General features: G+C 55.5%; 1 protein-coding gene across 6 annotated transcripts in view; it reads right to left on the bottom strand.

The window, feature by feature from the left end:
- Positions 1-12,715: 12,715 nt before the first annotated feature.
- The window catches only part of FBXO31 (F-box protein 31), a 55,563-nt gene continuing 44,128 nt past the window's right edge, over positions 12,716-24,150 (bottom strand). For all 6 annotated transcript variants that reach the window (XM_023228985.3, XM_023228984.3, XM_023228983.3 and 3 more), the window contains 4 exons: positions 21,835-21,944; positions 20,933-21,086; positions 19,509-19,909; positions 12,716-17,200 (listed from right to left, as the gene is read on the bottom strand). In XM_023228985.3, coding sequence (XP_023084753.1) covers positions 16,978-17,200; positions 19,509-19,909; positions 20,933-21,086; positions 21,835-21,944 — 888 coding nt within the window. In that variant the 3' untranslated portion in view covers positions 12,716-16,977. The remainder of the gene's footprint in view (positions 17,201-19,508; positions 19,910-20,932; positions 21,087-21,834; positions 21,945-24,150) is intronic.

The raw sequence follows: 24,150 nt of genomic DNA on the forward strand, positions 1-24,150 counted from the left end.
TTGCCTAAACCATCACGAGCACCTCTAACCCTGATGGGCGATACTTCAGTGTGCTGCATTCTAGCCACAGAGTAAACAGGGTGCTGCCGGGCACTGCCCTCTGGGATTTCTTGGCTTATTTAATCATTAAGATCATGACCTATGAGCAGGACTGAGTTTCCAGCCAGCACATACACACATCCTCTCCTGGCCAGCATCCATACTGATTAGGCAGTGCCCCTACCATACTAGCTGCTGAATATTTCAGATACCCCACCCCGTGTGTGTGTGTGTGTGTGTGTGTGTGTGTGTGTGTGTGTAAATCATGTTGTCACTGCCCTCTTTGTAGCTAATGACAAAATTATCCAAGAGTCTCACTATTAGCCTAGCACTTTATTTATGCCTGTCTCATTTCTGCCCACTTTGGAGCACTCGGCTTCTCTGCTGTCTGTTTTCCTCCTGAGCACACTGAAACATTGCTGTAGCACAGCAAGGCATAGAAGACAGGCTCATGCTCCCCTGGACGCTCAGGCCTTCACCTCTGGCACACTAGGTCTTGTCATTCCATGTCAAGAATGGCTCTTCACTGCTCTCACCCACCCAAGGATGGCTAAAATTAAAAGGCCTGACGCTACCTAGTTTGTCAAGGATGTCGCAGCTGGAACCCTCATACATTGCTCATAAAATTGATACAACCACACTGGCAAACTGGCAGTATTTACAAAACCTAAACATATGAATGTCCGATGACCAACTAATTCCTCACCTCACCCAAGAGAAATGAGAGCTTATGCATACCAGAAGACATTAACAAAACTACCCACAGCAACTTTCTTCCTGATGGCCCCAAACTGGAAATGACCCAGATGTCCATCCATAGGAGAAAAGATTTTAAAAAGGAAGTGTGGTATGTTCACAGAGAGGAGATTTTGTGCAACAATGGAAAAGGGCACCCACAACCACAACCCACAACAATGTGGATGAAGCGCACAATGAAGTCAGACCCCAGAAGGTACAGAAAATTCCACGTGTGTGACATTCAAAACCAGGAAAGCAAATCCATCATGACACAGGCTGGGGATGTGAAGGAAACTCCAGCCACCCTGCCCTGTGTTCTTTTTTTTTTTTTTTTTTTTTGAGACGGAGCCTTGCTCTGTTGCCCAGGCTGGAGTGCAGTGGCGCGATCTCGGCTCACTGCAAGCTCCGCCTCCCGGGTTCATGCCATTCTCCCGCCTCAGTCTCCGAGTAGCTGGGACTACAGGCGCCCGCCACCACGCCCGGCTAATTTTTTGTATTTTTAGTAGAGACGGGGTTTTACCATGTTAGCCAGGATGGTCTCGATCTCCTGACCTTGTGATCCGCCCGCCTCGGCCTCCCAAAATGCTGGGATTACAGGCTTGAGCCACCTAGCCCGGCCTCTGCCCTGTGTTCTGAGTAACAAGGCCTAGATCCCAATCCTTGCTCTGCCTCTTACCAGAGACAGGTATCAGACAAGTTGCCTAACTTTTCTGAGCTTCAGTTTTGTGTGTAAAATAATGATAACCATAGAACCAAGTTTGAGAAGATCAGACATGAAAGAGCATGAAAAGTGCTTAAAGGCCGGGCGCGGTAGCTCAAGCCTGTAATCCCAGCACTTTGGGAGGCTGAGGTGGGCGGATCACAAGGTCAGGAGATCGAGACCATCCTGACTAACACGGTGAAACCCCGTCTCTACTAAAAAAAAAAAATACAAAAAACTAGCCGGGCGAGGTGGCGGGCGCCTGTAGTCCCAGCTACTCGGGAGGCTGAGGCAGGAGAATGGCGTAAACCCGGGAGGCAGAGCTTGCAGTGAGCTGAGATCTGGCCACTGCACTCCAGCCTGGGCGACAGAGCAAGACTCCGTTTCAAAAAAAAATGCTTAAAAACCAGGGACTGGCATGGTAGCTCACATCTGTAATCCCAGCACTTTGGGAGGCCAAGGTGGGAAGATCACTTGAGCTCAGGAGTTTGAGACCAGCCTTGGCAACATAGTGAGACCTTGTCTCTGCAAAAAATTTAAAAATTAGGCATGGTGGCACATGCCTGTGGTCCCAGCTACTTGGGAAGTTGAGGTGGAAGGATCAGTTAAGCCCGGGGGCCTGAGGATGCAATGAGCCATGATTCCGTCCAGCCTGGGTGACTGGGCCAGACCTTGTCTCAAGGGAAAAAAAAAAAAAAAAAAGGCCAGACACAGAGTCAGCACACGTCAGTTTGTGACGTGAGTGTGCTTCAGGCTGGAAGTTTGGCCACTACCACTGCCTGTTCTAGGCTTTTGTTTCCAAAACCCCCAAGTAGAGGGAAAGAGGAACAGAATGAGATCTCTGTGAACCCAAGGTAATGGGGACCCAAGTCATGCCTACAGAACCTCCTTGATTCCAGGAAGAGAATTGCAGGTTCCTCCCAGATCACACCTCCCCGGGCAGCCTATACCCAGACAGAAGCAGGGCACCTGGGCACAGTTGTGTGGCTTCTTCACCAATCAAGGATCCCTTGCCAGGAACCCAAGTGAGGCTTGCATTTCCTCCGTGCTCAGCTCACCCAGTCATGCACCCCAGCCTGGGCCTTAGCCTGCTCCAAAGGAGCACCATGTGTGAGTTTACACAGGAGCACCCTGGGCTAGCAGTGGCCCTGCAGAGAGGCCTGACACCTGAGCAGCAGGAGCCACCCCAGACCAGAGGGGACCATCAACCTGGCTAGACAGGGCAGAGAAGCAGTGGGCCACTGAGGCAAACAGCCTCACTTTCACCTGCTAATGGCTCTTTCCGGCTACGAGAGTTGCTTGACCCATGTGTGGGGACAGCCCTCAGCAGTGACAGGGTGGGGTGAATGTTCCAGCCGCTCCACTGCAGTCAGGACAACTTCAGGACGTGTTCTGCACTGGCTCCTGCCATCCCCTGCAGGACGGCTCCAGCCGCCTACGTCCTGACCTTCTTGGTCATGCCTGTTGTTCCGCCTCCTGTCTTCCCATCCCACCTCCCCACCCACCACCTGTGTTTCCGGATCATCTGCCCAGTAAACCACTTGCAGATCCTCATCTCAAGGTCTGTCCCCTCCTTAGGGGAACCCAGACAAAGACAGCCTCTGACTATGATGCTGCTGCATGGAAGGGCCTGTTCTGACTACTACGAAGCTCCATGTCACCTGCATCTGTGCCACACACCAGCGACCAGAGCCAGGGCTGGTTCAGAGCTGAGAGCAGTGACCCTCCAAGACCTGGTGGGCAGAGGGAGATGTGTGCCAGGCGCTGATGCAAGAGTCACTGGCTGGCTGCAGCAGCATGAGGCTCAGCAAGTGCTAGCAAGATCTTTAGAAGAAAACACCCTGTGTGGATGCCGGGAAGTGAGCAGGAAGGAGAGCAGGAGTGGCCCTGCTGAGGTTTCCAGAACACCAGGAGGGTGGCAGGTGGGACGTTCCCTTCCAGACGCTTACTTTCCGACTTGAAATTTCCTAGAGATGTAAAGCTCCCGTGGAGAGGGAAAAGGATTCGTCATCCACTGAAAACGAAGGCTTAATCCCACAGGGAAGAGCTGTCATTGACCCTCTGTCAGGATTTGAAGAGGCCAGGGGTAGGGGACAGAGTGGGGACACCTCTCTGTACCGTAGAGCTGGTTGCCAAGACAGCATCACATCCTCGGCCAGGCGCAGTGACTCGCCTGTAATCCCAGCACTTCAGGAGGCCAAGGCAGGCAGATCACTTGAGGTCAGGAGTTTGAGATCAGCCTGGCCAACGTGGTGAAACCCTGTCTCTACTAAAAATAACAAAAATTAGCTGGGTGTGGTGGCAGGTGCCTGTAATCCCAGCTACTCGGGAGGCTGAGGCAGGAGAATCACTTGAACCCATGAAGCAGAGGTTGCAGTGAGCTGAGACCACACCACTGTACTCCAGTCTGGGCAATACAGCAAGACTCCGTCTTAAAAAAAAAAAAAAAAAGCATCACATCCTTAAGGGAAAAAAAACAAGTGAGTTTTCAGCCCCTAAGGCCCTGTGGGTGGACGAGGAGCAAGGCAGACAGACACATCCTCCAGGAACAGCGCCGTCCTCAGTGCTGCCCCAGCCCCGTGCAGAGCCACACAGCCACACGGTGTCAGTGTGCAAAGCAGGGCCTGGGACAGGTCCACCAGACCTTGCACAGTGCTTCCCCCAGAGGTTTGACGGGGGAGGACGCCACTTCCACACATTTGTGCATTTCTCTCTCTCCAGCTTTGCAGACGTTTCCACAGACGCACACAGCACTGCCAAACCAGAAAAGAACTGACAGTTTGTCATTTTCTTTCGGGTTGGCTTGTTATTCCAGGATAATCTTGCCTAATTCAACCCATGGCAGGCATAGAAAAGGAGTTCTACAAACTCAAGTCTTGGGGATAAAGTAAAAATGTGGTTTTTAAACTGAAACCTAGGCTGGGTGTGGTGGCAGGCACCTGTAATCCCAGCTACTTAGGAGGCCGAGGCAGGAGAATCGCTTGAATCTGGGAGGTAGAGGTTGCAGTAAGCCCAGATCGCACCACTGCACTCCAGCCTGGGCGACGGAGCATGACTCCATCTCAAAAAAGTGAAATGAAACCAAAATAAGAACTGTAATTTTAAAAAATCTTAGGTCTCGGCTGGCTGTGGTGGCTCACGCCTGTAATCCCAGCACTTTGGGAGGCCGAGGCAGGTGGATCACTTGAAGTCAGGTGTTTGACACCAGCCTGGCCAACATGGTGAAACCCTGTCTCTACTAAAAATTTAAAAACCAGCCAGCATGGTGGCACGCATCTATAATCCCAGCTACTTGGTGTCTGAGGCATGACAATCACTTGAACCCAGGAGACAGAGGATGCAGTGAGCCAAGATCATGCCATTGCACTCCAGCCTTGGCAACAGAGCAAGACTCTTGTCTCAAAAAAAAAAGAAATGAAAATAATAAAAATCTCAGGCCTTTCACTGGAGATACTTTTGGGGTCTCTTTGAACAGTCCCTTCCCAGGCTGGATCCCGGAGTAATGAGGTCAAGATCACCCAGGTGCCTCTGACTTGTGTCTGTTTGCGTTTTGTGTTCACCGCCCCTTAATTATCTGTGTCATGTGACCGATGCCCGCTACAGACGTTTGTTCTGGGTGCCTCTGCTGGTTCCTAGAGGAACCCTTATCTGTTCCTCTAGGGGTCGCTGGCTTCATCATCTCCCCTTATTCTCACAGTCTCTCCAATCGTGGCAGTTTACACGTCTTCCAAGGGCCATCTGGGTCTTCCCTTACTTCATCTTTGTGCCGTCTGCTGAGGCAGACACAGCGTCATCATCCTCCTCCTCTTTGCTGTTACCACAGCAGCATGAAAAGGGGCATAGCCACGCAGAACAGCCACACTCTGAGTTTGCTAATTTCCAGATACCTCTGTTACCGTGTCATCCTCCCAGCCCCATCACATGGCACCGAGGACCCGCTATCCTAGCACTGTCTCTTGGAGTCCCCAACTCCACCCAGAGTTCGTCACTTCCCAGGACTCTCACGACCCCACTTGGGTTCAGACCAGAATGCATGCAGCAGCCTTCTCAGTGGGCGTCTCCCACCTCCACCTTCCTTGCCTGAAGACCATTCTCAATGTGGAGCCTCCAGGGGCTCCTGTGGGGCCCAGAGACAGCCACAGTCCTTGCTGTGACCCACAGAGCACTGTGAGATCTGTGTCTAGCTACTAACAGCACACACATGCATGCTCCCACATCACACACCCGCACACTGATGCACCCTCGCCCTGGTTCCTGCTCTGCCCTCATTTCCTACTGCATTCCTCCTCCTCGTTCCAGCCTCAGTGCCCAGTGCTGCTTTCTTACACCACCATGGCCTTGCACCTGCTGCTCCCTCTGCCTGAATTGCTCTTCCCCAAGTGTCTCAGGGCTACCTCACTGCATCTAGGTCTCTACTGTGTCATCTTCACAAGGAGGCCTTGACTGAGCTCCCTATTTAAGGTTCACACAACGGGTGTGTCACCAAGAGTAGACTTTGGGCAAAGCAGGTTTAGAGTTTTCAGATGATGATGATGGTGGTGGTGGTGATGGTGGTGATGGTGATGATGATGGTGGTGATGATGATGGTGATGGTGGTGGTGGTGATCATGATGGTGATGATGGTGGTGATGGGACGGAGGTGATGGTGATGGTGATGATAGTGATGTGATGGTGGTGGTGGTGGTGATAGTGATGTGATGGTGGTGATGGGATGGTGATGATGACAATGGTGGTGGTGATTATGGTTGTGGTGATTATGATGATGGTGATGGTAGTTAATACTGTGAAAGTTTCTTATGTGCCAGGTACTAGTCTGGATGCTCTCTGTATTTAACTCATTTACTCCTCACAGTAACCTATGAGGCAGGTTACTGTCACCATCTTACAGATGAGGAAACTTTAAAAATTACCTGTCTTGGGCAAGTGAAACTCACTAACGGACTTTTTTCTTAGTACCCAAACTGTGCTCCTAGGGACACTTGAGAGGCAAGAAGGATTTATTGGGCTGTTGTGAATTTTGGGAAAAGCTCCTGTACTCTCTGCAGAATTACCCGTCAGTTTCCAGCTCCCGGGACCAAGCTGCTCACGCGTGCAGGGGCTTGTCCTGAGTCTCCCAAGCTCCCCACTCTGTCCCTGCACTTTTCCCTTTCACCTTCCAACTCCTTGTGTCTTCCTTCAGTCTCCCTTTGCCTCCCCTAATTCAAATTTTCTGTCAAGGAATGTGCTAAAAGTCTTGGGGGTTTTTGGGTTTCTGTAGGTTTTTTTGTTTTGTGTTGTGAGTGTCTCGCTGTGTCACCCAGGCTGGAGCACAGTGATGCAATCATGGCTCACTGCAGCCTGGAACTCCTGGGTTCAAGAGATCCTCCCACCTCAGCCCCCCGAGTAGCTGGGGGAAGTTTTCCACGCACTGTGTGGAAGTTTTGAACAGACCCGCTGCCAAACAGGAACGGCAGCTGAGCACACTGAGAGAGGCTCAACGTTTTTAGTCCCTAGGGAAGGGCAGACTAAACTCACAATGAGTTTTCACCACGCACCTCTCAGAATGGCTGAAATAAAGAACACAGGGCCAGGCGCGGTGGCTCACGCCTGTAATCCCAACACTTTAGGAGGCCGAGGTGGGCGGATCACGAGATCAGGAGTTCGAGACCAGCCTGACCAACATGGTGAAACCCCGTCTCTACTAAAACTGCCAAAACTTAGCCGGGCGTGGTGGCTTATGCCTGTAATCCCAGCTACTCGGGAGACTGAGGCAAGAGAATCACTTGAACCCAGGAGGTGGAGGTTGCAGTGAGCCGAGATCACACCACTGCACTCCAGCCTGGGTGACAGAGCAAGACTCCGTCTCAAAAAAAAAATGCTGAGTACATGGTACGGGATGGTGACAATGTGGCACAAGAGGACTCTGCTCTGGAGAACGTGGCAGTTTCTCTGATGCAGCACGTGCTTACCATGTGACCCAGCAGTCCCACTTTTAGGTATTTAAAGGAATGAAAACTTAGGTCCACAGAAAAAAATCACACAGATGTTTATAGCGATTTTATTCATAAAGTCCAACTGGAAACTGCAAATATTCTTTCTGGGGACACAGATCCATTGTGGCGCCTCCACCCTGTGAATCCTGCTCTGCAGTCACACCGCGGATGGATCTCAGGGCATTGGGCCAAAGTCCCGCATTGTCAGCGCAGTGCCGCTACCCACGGACGGGCAAACACTGTCCTTGAGGGGTGGGGAAACACGTCTTGCTTTTTTTTTTTAAGAGACAGGATGTCCCACTGTCACCCAGGCTGGAGTGCAGTGGCGCAATCTCAGCCAACTGCAACCTCTGCCTCTCAGGCTCAAGCATCTCTCCCACCTCAGTCTCCCAAGTCGCTGGGATTACAGGCGTGCGCCACCACACCCGGCTAATTTTTGTATTTTTTGGTAGAGACAGAGCTTCACCATGTTGGCCAGGCTGGTCTCAAATTCCTGACCTCAAGTGATCCCCCTGCCTCGGCCTCCCAAAATGCTGGGATTACAGGCGTGAGGCACCGCTCCCAGCCCAAATGCTTTTTAAAAGGAAGGAAAAAGGACAGCTCAACCCTTTCTCACTAAAGAGCAAAGGACTGCTAGCTGGGCGTGTAAAATTGTGCGTTTCCCTGAAGTGTGTTCTCTGGAATCCTCTTCCCCAGAGATGTTGAAATGGAGGTGCGTTGTTTAGTGCGATGGCGGCAGGTAACGGCCACAGGACAGCTGCTCTGGGGGCCTTGGAAACTACAAATGCTCAAACCCCCTCCCCAAAAGCCACAGCTCAGCGTGCGGGAACGGGGGTGAGCATCTCTCCCGACAGCTCCCTGGTGACGCCGAGCTTCACACCCACCCAAGCCATGGGAGCAATCCGACTCCATGGTAGATGGTGACCCAGGGGCCAGTGCCTCTTTGCTTTGCTCAGGAACTGGGTGGAACGTGCCCAGGGAAGGTAGCCCCGGAACTGCAGGGGAGCCATGACAGACTCAAGCCTCACGGAAACTCCTTTCCTTGGGCCACGGTTGGTTCCTGGGTGGCGTGGGGCCAGCCCTGGCCAGTGCAGAGTCGGCCCCTGCTGAGGTTTCTGGGAATTACGTGCCTCCCAGGTGGAGAGGAGGACAACTGAGGACACAGCATCTCACTTGCCTCTCCTCACCCACCAGGTGCTGGGCCAGGTGTCACCGGAGCCAAGCAGCACATGACTGCCCCGGTCCACTTCCACCTCAGCCCTGACCCTCCCTGCACCTGGGAGTCCACTGCCTCCTGATGTGTCTGACCGGGGCGGCCACAAGAGCACATATTCCGGGACATGATGTGTGTGGCCTGTGTTGGGGAAGAGCCGTCACTGTTCACTGCCGTGTCCCCAATGCTTGGCACCATTTGTCGCATGGAAGGTGCAGGTTAACAACCCACTAGCGCCCAGTGGCCCAGGGGACACCTGACCCGTCTGGGGCCTGTTGGCTGACAGGTGGGAGGGACGGCCATCCATTGTTGGGGCCAAGGATGCTGCTCAACCTCCCACAACGCACGGAGCGGCCCGGCGCACAGATTCACCTGGCCGCAAACACCAGCTGCCGAGGTGACACCCTGCCCCGAGGGAAGCCTACAAGGCTTGAGCATCGAGAACACTGCAAGGGTCTCAGCCAGTGAGGGCTGCCTGGGCCCCACCGCAGGCCTGACTCCTAGAGCCAAGCCGTTTTCTCCCTTGAGGCAGTGGGTAGGGCTCTCATGTGACAACTGTGAGTTTGCAGCTCGGCTGTGCACACAGGTGGGCCCCCCGTGCTTTGTCAGTTCCTACTGCTTGGCCCTGGGGCCAAAAGCTGCTTCCCAGGCCTCACTCTGAGAAGCATCTTCACGCCCTGGGTGGGTCCATTGCCTCTTCCCGCCGACTCTGCTCCTTGGGAAGAGCATGTTCATCAGCATGGCCAGGCAGGGAGAGCTCAGGCCAGCCAGACCTGGGGCCAGTGGCACAGGTATGTGTGGGAAGGGCACCAGGTGCCTGTCCTCCCTGCGGGCAGAGCCGTCTGTCCTCTGTGGACCTGCAGTTTCTGTAAATATCTGGAAGGAGCCAGGAAGCAGCAACTCTGGATGCCCAGAGGAGCCCCAGACAAGGCGAATGCAGCCGGGACATCAGGCCATGGGGCTGGGCAAGGGGAGCCGAGCCGCAGGCTGGAAAGGCAGGGGTGCATGCCGAAGCCAGATGCTGACTGAGCTCCACCCACATTTGTGAGGGGCGTGGGGGCTGCGCCATCAGAGGCCTTAGCTGGCTCCGGGCTTGAATTGTGGGTCCCAGGAGCCAGTGTTATTCCCACGCAGCCGTGGTGTGCCGTGTGGCCTCAGGCTGAGCCTCCCTGTGTTTCTGTAAAACAGCACTGTCGTGTTTTTATATGAGAACCGAATTCAAGGTCCTAGAAGTCCTCATATAGGAAAGGAAAAGTCGTGGTTTGATAAGCAATACATTCTCTGGCTGAGCCCAAATCAAGATTTTCAATCCAAGTTCATCAGCGCCCAGCTTCAGCCAGGACTGCTCTGGCCGCACCTACTCTGTGAGCTGGCGCTTCTGATTCAGCACCACACTTGGTGCCAGGGTCCCAGAACAGCTGACACTGAGTCACCGACGGCGGCTCTTCCTAGAGGCGCACGTTCAGGAGAGGTGAGGCTGTGGGGCTGGGGCCCTGCGCTAATACTCCCTGGCTTTGTGACCCTGGGCAAATTACTCAGTCTGCGCTGCTGCTTCCTCTCCTGTGGAGTGGGCTGATCCCAGCCACACCAGCACCCCTGGTTGTTCCGTGGTTAACGTCTGCCAAACACGGTGCCATGGAGAACACCCAGCAGAGTCCGGCTCCTTGTTTGGTGGGGAGGGACAACACTGCAGGGGCACCTCCCCCGGCCCTCGAGTGCCTTTCCACCTTGCTTCCAGGACCTCTGCGGCTCAGAGGCAGTGCAGGTGGGCTTCGGCAACAGGGAGGGCCCAGGCCAGCACACAAGGAAGAAGGGAAGGCGCCAGGGATCGCCCCCCTCAGGAAGGAGAGAGACAGAGGCAAAGATAAGAGGGACACGCATTGCTGCCTTCTGTCACTTGGCGATTTTCAAGTCAAAATGGGGAGGGGGCGGGGGTAGGTTTGGAAACTATCCAAAGGGCATTGTTTCACATTGCTGGCTGGGGGCAACCCTCTGCAGTGGCCCTAAACACCCACTAGAGGTCACACCGCAAAAAGGGACGTCCCCTAAGGGGAGGGGACAAAGGGAGGACCCCGGGCACCCCACCCCCTGCAAGGGGAGGAAGGCTGAAGCCCCGCCATCCATCGGGTGGGCCAAGTGCCATGCCTCCAAGGGCAGCACAGCCAAGCGGTCCCCAGAGGGAGGAGTGAGCTCCATCTGGGCCCAGGTGACCCAGCCACAATCCCTTCTCAGCCTCCGCCTCACCCGCTGGTGTTAGGCACGGCCAGCCTGGGCAGCCACCAGTCCTCGCTGCCCGTCTGCTGTCCCCTCACCCCCAGCGGCAGACAGAAAAGCCCAAGGTCTGAGCCCCCGGGGGACGCTGGTGTCAGATCCCTGGAGAACAAAGCCTCTGCCTTGTGTCTGGGTGAGGCTGCGGTACCCAGGCCCAGAGCAGGTCCCCCGGCTGGGCTGTCCACGCTCTCAAAGCAAGGGGCGAACTGCAGCAGGCAGCAGCCTTCTACTCGTTCCCCATGACCTGATTTTTTTTTTTTTCATTTTAAAATAAGAGAAACGTATGAAAGATGCCGCATTTAGTCCTTTATCAGATCCACACTTCCCCGTGACCTGGGAAATCGGGGTGTGTCTCCAGTCTGCAGGGTACAGGGTCTCGTCCAGACAGGAGGCTGCATGGTGCTGCTTGTAGCGAGTGACTCGTTTGTAGTTGGCACGCCCCGTGCAGCTGAGGATGACCCCATGGCTTGGCCCCAGGACAGGACCCGGGCCCCAGGAAATAGCAGCAAACCTGAAAGTAGAGAAGGAAGCGCCCACCGCCGGGGACCCACGATCGCCTGCTCTCCTTGGAAGGCACTCAGGGCCCAGGAAGCAGCCACAGCTGGCAGGCCGTGCAGCAACCCCGAGACCAGCGGAGATGGCAGTGGGTGGGCCTGCAGGTCACTGCCCCGGGCACTGTGTCCTGCCTGAGGGGCTTGTTTCTGAACTACACAGAAAATGGGAGGGCTCGTAATCAACAATCCCTTATTGGGATCAACAGGTGAATAGACGCTAGTTCTGCCGTGTGAGCCTTAATCTTTTTAAAGCAAAACAGAGTTGAAGTTCTACCCTCCGACACCTCTAGGTGTGACCATACTATTCCTACGCATATCTTCAGCTTTACACCACACGTGAATTGATAAAAATTAAGTATTTGCATTTTTACGTGTTACACCAATACCATCTCTCACTTGTTTTGCAACGGAACAAGGCTGTGTGCCCGTCCCCCAGGTGACAGCATGGGTGGCTCCCCATAGTCCACCCGCCTCCTTCCGGCCTGTGACAGCTGTCACAGTGTAGCAATGAACACCCCTGCGTGGCCCATGCCCTGGCTGCCAATCCCGGGGCCCGTGTCCTTAGTGCCGTGAGCTAGTACTAGCTGTCCCCAAAACAGCTGCCCCACCTGCGTTGCTGTTCCCCGGCATCACTGCCAACACTTGGAAAATCACACTTGCCACTTTCTGCCAGTCGATGGTGTACTTTGAGTGCATTTCCATGGAAAACATCCTTTTTCTACAATTCCAAGCTAACAGCATTAATTAGCAGCAGTGAGTCATGGGGAGGCTGGGATGAGAACAGGAGGTACTTTTGCTGTGTATGCTAAATACTTGTACTGTTTACAAGAACGTATTACTTTAGTAAACAGAAAAGAAGATAAACGAGATCCTCAGTTCGTCTGCCTGGCTCTGAGCACATTCCCTCCCGTATCTATCCTGGTCGCAGATAATGCAACTCGCTTTGGCTTAAATCTAAGAAAACCCACTGGGGCTCAAACCCCTCAGGGTCCCAGGCTAGGGGCTGGAGATACCTCTGATGCCAGGTCAAAGGGAAGGACACAAGGACAACCACTGTCTGGGCTCCAAGGCATCCCTTCAATGCTCCCTTCTGTCAATGCAGGAAATCTGACACTCTGTCAAGAAGCTGGGAGTCTGGGTTCCCAGGCCGACAGCCCGCATGGCTTACGGCTCTCGCCTCCATCTGACTCATGTTCCCAAAGAAACAAATCACAAAACACACAACAAGCCTTCAAAAACAGATTTACTTAAAACTGCGAGGAGAAACACAAGTGCGTGGGTGCAGGTGGCGGCTGCCAGGCTTGCTCCGGTCCTACCCAGTGGGTGCCCACCCGGGCAGGGCACAGCTCCTGCTGCAAGGTCACCTTACCGGGGGCGCGGAGGGGCTCACGATCAGATGGCACAGTGCTTTCCTAACGCAGGCAGGCTACATGGCCTCCAGGAACAACCAAATGCAGAATCAGGCCAAAACCCACACGGCTCCGACCCCCTCGTGCTCTGGCTCGTCTCCCGGCCACAGCCCCAGAGGGCTGGCATGCAGGCCACTGAGCTGTGGGTGACACGGGTCATTCCACGGTTTGCACAGTCTCATTCCCATTCAAAGTGCAGGCCAAGGCTGGGCGCAGTGGCTCACGCCTGTAATCCCAGCACTTTGGAAGGCAGAGGCGGGTGGATTACTTACGCCCAAGAGTTCAAGACCAGCCTGAGCAACATGGCAAATCCCCATCTCTACAAAAACAAGTTAGCCAGGCGTGGTGGTGGTGGGTACCTGTGGTCCTAGCTATTTGGGAGGCTAATGTGGGCAGATGGCTTGAGCCTAGGAGGTCGAGGCCTCAGTGAGCGGTGATTATGCCTCTGCACTCCAGCCCAGGTGACAGAGCGAGACCCTGTCCCAAAAAAACAAAAAAGTACCAGCCGAATGGAAATTATCTGCTGCTTTCTTCTCTAAATAATTCTGAGGATACGTAGTCAAAATGATGTTCCTGGTCTCTCCCCAGAGTAAAGACAGGCTGGGCCACGTAAACACTGGACTTGATCGTGATTCAAGGAGTTTTATTCTCAGGGCAGGTGATGGTTCTATGAGCACATTCCCATAAGTGTTCTTAAAAGTTACACCATGAAGGTAGCAACCAGAATAGAAACATCCTAGAAGAGCCTAGCTGCTTTCTGCAGAGCCTTGGGCCACAGCTCAGAGTCTCCTGTTCACACCTGAGACCCCGCAGCCATGAGGACAACACAAGCTTGGAAGATGCATGTGGGCAGGCGTTCTGAAGTAACCAAGGGGCTGAGGAGGTTCTGCTGCTGTCCGTGACTCCCACAAGCACTGAAAATGGCCTAACCATGTGCAGGCGAGAAAGCCTGGGGGTGAACAAGCCCTAAGGAGTCAGGGAAGCCAGACCCAGTGGCTGGAAGGCCCTCGCAGGCGGCTGCAGCACAACTGCAGGTGCCCAGAGAAAAACCTCCAGCTCCAACCCAGTTCTGCACAAAAGCTGAAATGGAGCGGCCAGCAGGGCATGTGGCTAGAGGAAGGCCACAGCCGCCCCCCCCTCCTTGTGTGCCAGGTGGGCTTGCTAGGGATGCAGGTGCCCAGTGTCAGGGCAGGGACACCACAGAGCCGCAGCCAGACCGAAGGGGCCCAGGGCATGGTCAGGAACAAGGAATAGGGAGCCTGAGGTTCTCCCGCCACCAGGCCCGCAAAGCCACTCACACACAGCAGCGGACGCTGAGGTCAGGGCCCAGGTGCTCTGAGGGACCCCAATACCACCCGCCTTGAATCTCAGCCTACAGAAGTCATTTGCAACTTCCTCGTGCAAACATTCAGTACCGGTACAGAAAAGCCTCCAATGACCTGTTCGAAATCTTCAATCACATCATTTCTAAGCAAGTGACAAAAAGCACGTCCAGGCGTGCAGAGCTGCACTGCAGGCAGCCCCACTCCAAAGAGCAGACTTGATCCTGCCCCAGAGGAGTGGCACAGCGAGGGAAAGGCATCCGTGGTGCAAAAGGTGGAGAGCCTCAACCTCCCAGCTCCACCTGCCACCTTCCCCAATCAAGCCCAATGCGCTTGGCTGTCCTGAACTGGGTTACTCAGCCTCCTCCTTGGAAATGGTTTTATCCAGCTCTCAGCTGCCCTCCGATGATATCAGCCCTTCCAAGTTCTCACCTGCAGCTTCCCGAGAGGGTGGATGCCTTCCCCCATAAGGGAAGCTGCTGTGTTTTGAGACGTGCAGATTCTGTGCGTGTCCCTACAGAACTGGAGCCAAGAACTGGGTAAGAACGCGTTGGAGTGGAAAACACGAGGCCTGTAGTCACAACTGGAGGGACTGGCTGTGCGGCCAAAAAGGCCTCCCTTTCCTGGCTGTGTAGCTCTGGCCCTGCCTGGCATCACCACAGGTCACCACCACGGACAGACCCCCCAACACACACACCAGAACCAGGAGCCACATGAGCTGACCAACAGCCCATGGCTGAGACATGATGGGTGGAAGCCATTTCTATACCCAAACACTGGAAGCGTACTTGAGATCTGAGATTCCTTTAATCAGAAGCACTCGTCTCCTGCACTGTGCTTGTCAAGCCCCAGAGGGTGCACCTCTGATGGACTGGGTCCCTTAGAGCCAGCCTCGGGCTCTTGGTAAAAATGCATTTGCTTGATTTTATTTAAACAATGGTGAATCTCCAAAGGTGCCAAGTCTACATGCCAAGGGTCCTCCAGGCTGCAAGGCCACAGTCACTGTCACTCAGGGACCACCTCATTTGGCAAGAGAGAAAAACAGTGACCACCACAGAGGGCAGGGAGCGACAAAGCTTGTAGGCTAATGCTGCAAAAGCCGCTAGAAACTGGGGCCACATACGAGAGCCGGCAGGAGCTCCTGGGGGTCTGCGTGGCTCACAGGTGGGTGGCCCTGCTGCCGCCTTGGAGAGGCACCTTCTCCACTGGCTTTTCTCCTGAGTCTTTCTCCCAGGCCAGCCAGATTACCATTTAGGGGCCTTTGCCAATTCTCTGACTCGGGGACGTGAAGTAAGAATTTGCCAAATGCACTGAGGCTGGGCAATGGGAATTCTTTTTTTTTTTTTTTAAAGGCCAGTCAAGGAGAAATTCACCAGGAAAACATTTCCCAGGACATCCTCAGGTTGGTCTCCACACAAAGGCACACAGACTGTCATCTTCCCAGGGTCCCTCACCAGCAGGACGTGTCCAGGGTGCGCAGCACAAGGGCTTGGAGCAGCCCAGACACAAGGACAAGCGGCAGAGAGGGAAGACTTGCTGGGGACGCCCACTCAGGCACAGAGCTGGCTGCGGGCTGGGGGAAGGGCCAGCTCCAGGCACCGTACTCTGTTCTTCAGGAGATGCCAACCTCAGCCAAGACCTCAGACGGGGCCCCCACACGCAGGTTAACACGACACGGGGCACACAGCCCTGGAGGCGTCAGTCCACGGCGTCTCCAAGCTGGAGGGTCCCGCTTTCCAAAGTGTGTCCCCAGATGCAGATGTGGCTTTTCTAGAAAGCCATCCCCTCACCTGCAAAGGGGTTTCCTTGTCACCTCCTATGGGCACTCCTGGCACCTGTGTGGACCACACACTGCTTCAGACAAGCAGGTCTGGAGTCTTGCATTCTGGAGGAAGTGCCGACAGCTTGGTTTTGACACCATGTGTGTGCAGGGAGGAAGGCAGGGACAAAACAAACGCCCTGTCTGGAACAGGCCATCAAGGACAGTCAAGTGGCTGGAACGATGGCCTTGGCTCCAAAGCTAGAGAAAAGGGGCCGGGGCAGGTGAGTGGGCTGGGCCGTGCATTCACAGTGACATTCCCTAGTGACTCAGGTCACTAAGCCCACTCCACAGGTGGGGAAGCTGAGATCAGAGGGGAAATGCTTCTGTCCAAACTCCAAGCAAGCCGGTAGAGAAATGGGGATTCACTCCAGAGTCCCGGCCCCAAGCCTGAGATCCCATCAACGTCCCGAGCTTGCTCTCCGCACACTGTGCCCGTCACACCTGCGCTGCCTGAGCTGCCTGCCTCTTCCTGACTCCCTCCCAGAGGCCACTGCTGCCCGGCTTCCCCCAGCAGGGGTGGAGGGCAACACATGTGTCACACACGACCCAGTCTATCGTTCTACCCGCTCACGGGAAAAGAGCGCCAGAGGAGGGTCCTATTTCCTGAGAAAACCATCCGCCAGCCCAGGGTGCAGCAACCCCACGGCTTCAATTCTCACGCGGTCCCGCGGCTGTCCCCCTAGATCCGCTGTATTCCGGCTCGTTCTCTCTTTTTTGGTAAGACATGCTCAGCTTCTTCCATCATGGCACTGACAAATACGCAGGTCTATGTCACGCTCTCTACATAAAGTGCTGGGGGGTGGCTGGGCTGGGACCCCCGACGAGGTGTGCGTTCTGGTCGAAAGGCCAGATTTCCAAAGTGCATGCTGCTTCTATTCACAGGTCAGAGTCCAGAGCCCCAGCGCCGCCCGGGATGTGGCCGCAAGGACGTGGCTGGTCAGGAAGTGAGGGACTGAATGTTCTTGAGCATCTCATCGAAGGCCTGTGGGGACGGCGCATCTGCGTTCCGGAAGGTGGCCTGGACCCGGCTGTACAGGCTGAAGGATTTCAGCTCCAGCCAGACGAACCCGAAGCGGTCCTCATCGAAGAGGATGAAGACCCCGGGGGTGCGTTCAGGGCTGGTGAAGCCGTGGCCCGCGATGAGGCCTGTGCCATAAAAACTGAACAGAAACAAGAGGGAAAGTGTGAGCCAGGGGAGGGCTGAGTCAAGTGCACTCCACATCCAGCATTCTGCGACCCCCTCTGTGCCTCAAGAGCCACATCCACTATTCGTCAGCCAGAAGCTGACTCCCAGAGCCAGCCTGTCTCTGCAGGGGCAGCTGGGGGTGTGGGCTGAGCCTGTCTCTGAAGGGGCAGCTGGGGGCGTGGGCTGAGCCCACCTGATGATGGACGCAGAGGCCAGAGCTCGGGGCTGCTCGGCGGATGGGCACTGACTCGCAGTGCCCGTGAGAGGGATTCACCCACTGACTGCACACTGCGGAGTCACTGAACGAAAACGAGGTCTCCGCAGGTTCGAAGAGCTCTGATCCAAAACACACGTTTCATAAAGCAATCCCAACGTGGAAAAAAAAAATCTTCATTTCTGGGAGTTATGTCCCCACACAAACAATGAGCTCTAACACAGACAGCCTGCGGCTGACACTAACTCCGAAGGAGGAACTCGCAATTACCCACTTATGGCTTTGAGGTCAACATCAGACAGGAAGACACTTGTGTCTGTCTTGTAAGCAGCTAAATTCTTCCAACAGATGACAAGAAGTAAGGGACTGGCCTGGAATCACCCACTGAGGCTCTAAAGGCCCCGGGGGAGAACAGCCCCATGGACCAGGACCTGGGCCTGAGGCTTCTCAGGTGCGGGGAGAAGTTCCAGGGCCCAGAGGCAGGTGCAGCCATCGCACTGTGGTCAGAACAAAAGCAATAGGCACTCCCTGTACAGGTGCCGTGGCCAGGCCCTGCAGACCCATAACTAGACAGGGAAGGGCCCAGGAGCCCCCATATTCAGCACAGCAGGGACTGTCCTGCAGGTTAGCTGGGGAAGGGGGCTGGACAGGGCTTCCTGGTCAGTGGCCACAACACGTGCTGCGACTCGCAAACTGGGTCTGAGCTGGTTGTGAAGTATGGGGGGTTTTGAGATTTTTGAAGGGTAACAGAGCTTTTTCCTTGTTTAGCTATTCAAACATTTACATCAGCTAAAACAACACTCCAACACTATTTGCATGCCTCTCTCTCTAAACCCCCGTCACCATTACCATACATGGGAACATGAAGAAAGCCCCACCCAGACATCCAAACCCCTCCAGGAGCTGGGCCGGTTGCACCCTTCCCTCCATGACGGCAAGTTTAGCGGGAAATGCAGACACATGACAGCATGGCTTGGAGGTAAAAGGAAAATGACTCGTAACTTGACAATGGCAGAATGACTTTGATGCCAGGAAACTGACAGGTGGACCCTCAAAATGGCCCCCAAGGCCACTGTCCAGCAGAACCCTCTGTGGTGATGGAATGTTCTAGAGCCGCACTGTCCAGCCACGTGTGGCTGTGAAGCACTTGAAACATGGCCTGGTTGGCTGAGGGCCTGGATTTTTCATTTTATTCAATTTCAGTTCATTTGAATTTAAACAGCTCTAAAGGGTAAGGACACGGGGCAAGGGCCTTGTTCATCTATGAGGAGCAGCCTGAACGGCAAGGGGCCTGGGGCACTGAAGGCGGTGGCCCAGACAAGACTGTATTTAAAAAGTCAGCAAGACACCAGCTGGGAGCTGCGCAGGCCTCGTCCCATGTCAGCCGCCCAAGCCCTGCAGGGGCAGCAGCAATGCCAGCCCCTCCCACGCAGTTTCAGCTGGTGTCCACTCCACTGGCCACCCAGGCACTGGCCCGGCTCAGCAGAGGCAGGCAGGGAGGAGGGAAGGGGCGGGAAAGCAGGACCCGCATGTGAACCACGCGCTGGGAGATGGCCGAAGGTGACCTGCAAGACGCTGACCAGGAGGACACCAAACTAGGCAGGCTTTCCACGGGGCGGGTGGACGCTCAGGCAACCCAGACGAGCTTTCCATGGGGCGGGTGGGGAAGGGGTCTTGTTCATTTCCTGCTTTCAAAGCTGCTGGACAGTTTACCTGATCTTTCACTTGACTGACTGGAAACACGTAGCTTTAGAAGCCACTGGGGGAGCGGCACTGCTGCAGGGACGTGAGGCGTCTGGAGGCCTTGTGCCCCTGGAGCTCTGAGCTACCCCAGAAGGGGTGGACGGACAGGAGCCTCCAGGACAGGACCCAGCTGTGCGGCCGCCTGCTCAGGTGCTGGGGGACGTGGCCCAAGGGGTCAGAGGCCCCACACTCCTGTCCCAAAGCACTGGCTGCCGCCCTCTGTGAGGTCACGGGCCCTCTCCGCCCGTGCTGCGTGTGGGGCTGGGAACCTCGCTGAAGCACATGCTGTCCCACCCTCGGGCCCCAGCGCCCGCCGCATCCTTACCACATCCTGCAGGTTCGGGGGTAGTCCTCGTTCCTGGAGCTCACGCCCACGGGCAGCACGAACGGCTGGCCCTGCCCACACTGGGCAGGCTGCTCGGCTGCGGCCGAGGCATCCCTGGGCTCGCCACTGTCCTCGCCAGGTGTCCCGTCTGGGCCCCTGCTGGGTGCCTCTGCCCTGGGCTGGGCGGGGCTTGGCGGGGACTCCCGGGGTCCCTGCCGGCTGCGACCCTCGCCCGCCTCGTGCCCGCCTTCCTGCTGCTCCTGGCGCACCCGCTCGCGCACCTCCAGGACAAGGCGGGAGAGCTCGTTGAAGTTGCGCTGGTTCTCGAGGTCGGGCAGCTGGATCCGGTGCCTCAGGTCGATCTCCACCGTCTGCTGCCCAGCAGGGATGTTGGGGTCGCCCTGTGGAGCAGGTGGTGGTCAGCAGGGCTCGGGCCAGCAGCAGCAGCACCGCTGTGCGGACTCCAGCCGAGACCCACCTCTGGTTGAGTGAGCTGGCATCAGCCTTCCCACTGACTTAGCAGCATCCTTGACGGAGGAAGAAATCTCAGAATCCCTTAGAAAGTGGCGGGGGCCAGCGACACCTATGAGTGCCCCTAAGGATGGTGGCTGGCTCACACCTGCTCAACTGCGCCCAGAGAAGTTCAAAGAACATCCCAGAGCCGGGCAGCAGCCCAAGGGGGCAGCCCGGATCTGTCCACCTGAAAGGCACAGCCCTGGGAAGATGCTTCAGCCCCAAAACTCTGTGAGGAGTCCGGGAGCCGAAACTCTGGAGCCCAGGGAATGCCCCATCATGCCAGATGTGGCCCTGATCCCTGGAGGGTCGAGGAAGAGGCTCTGCCCCTTCAGGCGCTGTCTGCCAGGATTCCCAATAACCACGCAGGGCAGGCGGGCAGCATGTGCCAGGAGCCCTGGCAGGCGGCAATGAGCCCCTGTTCACAGCCCCGGGAGAGGGGCGATACTGTTGGGCTCACCACACAGCCCACCCTCAGGCCACTCCAAGGAGAGGAGCTGCTGAAGCCCCGACGGTGGGAGCTGTCTGCGAGCACAAGGGTCTCCATGCAGCTGCCAGAGGGGCCCCTTTCCTGGGCTGTCCCCAATTAAATTTGAGCCTGTGTGGGGTCTGCTGTCCACACTTCCTAAACCCCCCAGCGCTGCCAGGCTGGCCAAGGCTGAGCGGTGGTGTGGAAAGTCCACCTTGGAAGCACACAGACTCCCTGAGGGTCTCGTGGAAATGCCATTCCAGTGCAGTGGGGCTGGCTGGGGCCCGAGAATCTGCTTTCCCGAGCTCCCAGGGCTGCGGGTGCAAGCTCACTCTGAGGAGCAAGGGTGCCGGGATCTGTGTCCGCCCAGGTTCCCTGACTCCACGGCCCAGTTGGGCCGGGTGCTCCCAGAGCCCCGCCGACCAGGGGAGCCGCTACTCACTGTGATCTTGGTGCCCCTGGCACGCCGGCCGTGGAAGCTGAGCATCACGATCTCCAGGCCGTGGCTGCCATAGGTACCTTTGAAGAGGCCAGGCTTGATGAGGTCGTCGGGGCGGCTGGGCGGCAGGTAGATGCGGCGGTAGGTCAGGCAGTTGCTGTGGGGAGCGGGAGGGTCAGTGCAGGAGACCTCACAGGGCAGGCAGGACTGCTAACGCCCAAGGCGCCAGGGCCAAGCTTTGCAGGGCGGGGTAGGGCGGGCAGCTCAGCTCAGCCAGGGCCAAGTGTCCACCAGGCCTGTGGGCAGCAGTGCGCCTGGGGGAGCCCTCGCCCCCCCCACCCTCCTGCACGCCCGCTTCCAACAAGACTTCTGGGGTTAAGGGGAGCACTGGCGCCAGGGCAGAGCTTTAGGCAGGAGAGGAAAGGAAGTGCCAGTTTGCTCCACTACCCGGAGGAAACGAGCTCAAGTCACCATGGAGGGGACCCCCGCACTGGGCTGAGCGGGGCTGACCTCTAGAGCACCAGTGCTGGTGGGGGTGACAAGAAATCAGACAAAAACAGATACTCGGGTGAAGGACAGGGGCTGGGGCTGTGCCACAGCAGCTACAGGGAGGCCTGCACTCCCAGCACCCACAGAGAGGGGCTGTGTTCTGAGCACCCACTGGGAGAGGGAGGACTGTGCCCTAGCACCCACAGAAAGAGAGAACTATGCTCCTAGCACCAGAGAGGGGCTGCACTCCCAACCCCCAGCAGGAAAGAGGGCTGAACCCCAGCACCCAGCTGGAGGGCTACATCCCAGCACCCACTGGAACAGAGGACTATGCCCCAGCACCCACCGGGAAGGCCTGCGCCCCCAGCATGCCCCAGAAGACGGCCACCCCAGCACCGAGCAGGAGCCGCACTCACTCGTACTGACTGGTGTAGATGAACTTCATGAGGATGAGCTCCTGCATGTGCTCGTGGAAGATGTCCTCCAGCGTGCGCCCCCATTCCTCCCTCAGCCACGTCCGAAACTCCTTCCAAAAGAACACAGATCATGACGATCAATATGACAGGAGGCTGTGAAGAGGCTGCCAGCTGTGCCACTGAGAGGACACAGTGTGTCCTTCTTTGTCAGCGCACAGGCACCTGCAGGCCCCTCCTGGTGGGGCAGGATGGACTCGGTGCTGGGAAGAGAAAGGGGAGCTGCCGGGTTTGACCCCATGGCAGAGGTGCCTGCCAACAAAAAGTGAAGGCCCCGGGCGCTTGGTCTGCTGGGTGGAGGCAGCAGGGGCTGTGCGGAGCCCAGGTGAGGTGGGGGCCACAGCCATGACCATAGCTCAGAGTGGGCCTCCCTTCCGTGCCCACCAGTCGGGCAGGAACAGCATCTACAGACTCTGGCTCTGTACCGCAGAGCCCCTCAGCCTGCTTCTCTGGCTCCTAGGAGCCCAAGTGTTCCGGGACCCTCACCAGCAACCCTGAGCCAAGTCAGCCAAGGATGACACACCGAGCCCTCGGCCAGTGACTCAGATTTTCCTTTTTCAAAGGAAAAGCAGGTTTGCTAAGGGAGCTCCCAAAAACTCTGCAGCCCCAGCAGTCCGCCCTGCATTCTGCCATCACATGGTGCGTAATGGTTTGATTCTACACAATTTATGGAATTCATCCAAACTTCCAAGTTCCTAGCTCAATACAGTGTTTCCAGTCATTATCTAGACTTAACTCTGAAAAGGACGCATAAGCAACTCACGAAAAAGAGGAAACACTACGGTCAATCGCTTTCACACGTCACTGCTCCAAACTCTGACAAGAAACAGAAATTACTGTAGGGGCTGCGCTGAGCACCTGGCAGGACCACACGGCCAACACAGAAGCCACCTGGATTTTTGTGTCCTAGCAGCACAAAATATAAAAATGAAATTTAAAAAACTCTATGTTCAAAATCCTCAAAAAACATGAGACTTGGGAATAAATGTTACAAAATACGTTTAAGATCTATTCTGAAAATCACAAAACACTGCTGAAAGGAAGTAAAAATGCCTGGGTACATAGAGACGCCATGTGCGTGGCCTGGGAGCCATCTAGGCCCCATTCCAAGAGCAGTTCTCTCCAGATTCATCTACAGATCCAACCTCATGCCAACCACAAGTCCACCAGGCACTACACAGACTGGACTTGCCAAGTCTGAAATTCCTATGGAAAAGCAAAGAACCGGGACAGACAGGCAATCAGGAAGGCGAGGAGCAAAGCAGGAGGACCAGGCCGCTCTCAGGACTTGCCCAGTATAAGCTCCCGTCACGAGATGGCGTGCAAGCCTCAGGCCTCACACTGGCACCAACAGAGCCAGCAGCCCAGAAACCTGCTGCAGACCTAGCTGCCTGACTGCAGCGGAGGTGCCCGTGCCTGCCCCTGAGGGAAGGAAGGTTTTCAGCAAGGTGCTCCTTCAGTTGGGTTTTCATATGGACAAGAAGGAATCACGATCCTGCCTTATACCACACACAAGATCATTCAAGATGGGGCACAGGCCTCCACACAAATGCAGAACCTGATGTGACGCTACCAAATTTCTATTTAAAAAAAAAAAATGGAGCCTATCTTTGCAAACTGAGTTTTTTAGGACTCAGTTTTTAGGACGTTTTTTAGGACTCAGAAAATAACCATAAAAAAACAAAAAGTTTCACAAATTGGACCTCATCAAAATTAAAACTTGAGTGGCTGAACTTGAGGAAAGGCTCTTTAAATAACAGAATCAAAAGTAACTGAATGTAATGAAGAAAGATTTCAATGTTACCACTGTGAGTAATGAGACCTCAACTCGACACCATCAGGAAGACGAGTGTGCACCTGCAGCCATGACCTCAGTTTGCATAAAGTGGTCCAAGCAACGGGACTACCAGCCAGACCCTGTTACCCAGAAGAAGGCCGTCCCGAGCATGTTTATTATGAAATTACTTATCAGAGCAATACATACAAGCCACAAGAAAAAAAAACAGGGAGCCCGGGACATGCACGACAACGATCCAGTTCACGTTGACCCAGGGCCTGCTCACTAAACACACCGTCCTCGCGACCCTCACGGCAGCCCTGGCAGAGGGGGCTGGGGTAACAAGGATGCCTGCTGGCTGCTTGAGACAGGAGCATGGCCCATCCTCCCTTCTCTCTGCTCCTTTCTCAGGCCTGAGATTTACAAAAGCCTCAGTCTGAAGGGAGGGGCCCGAAACACACAGGAGTGGGAAGGGACACGGT

This window comes from Piliocolobus tephrosceles, chromosome 17, assembly GCF_002776525.5.
Source record: "Piliocolobus tephrosceles isolate RC106 chromosome 17, ASM277652v3, whole genome shotgun sequence".
In the NCBI taxonomy this organism is placed as follows: Eukaryota; Metazoa; Chordata; class Mammalia; order Primates; family Cercopithecidae; genus Piliocolobus; species Piliocolobus tephrosceles.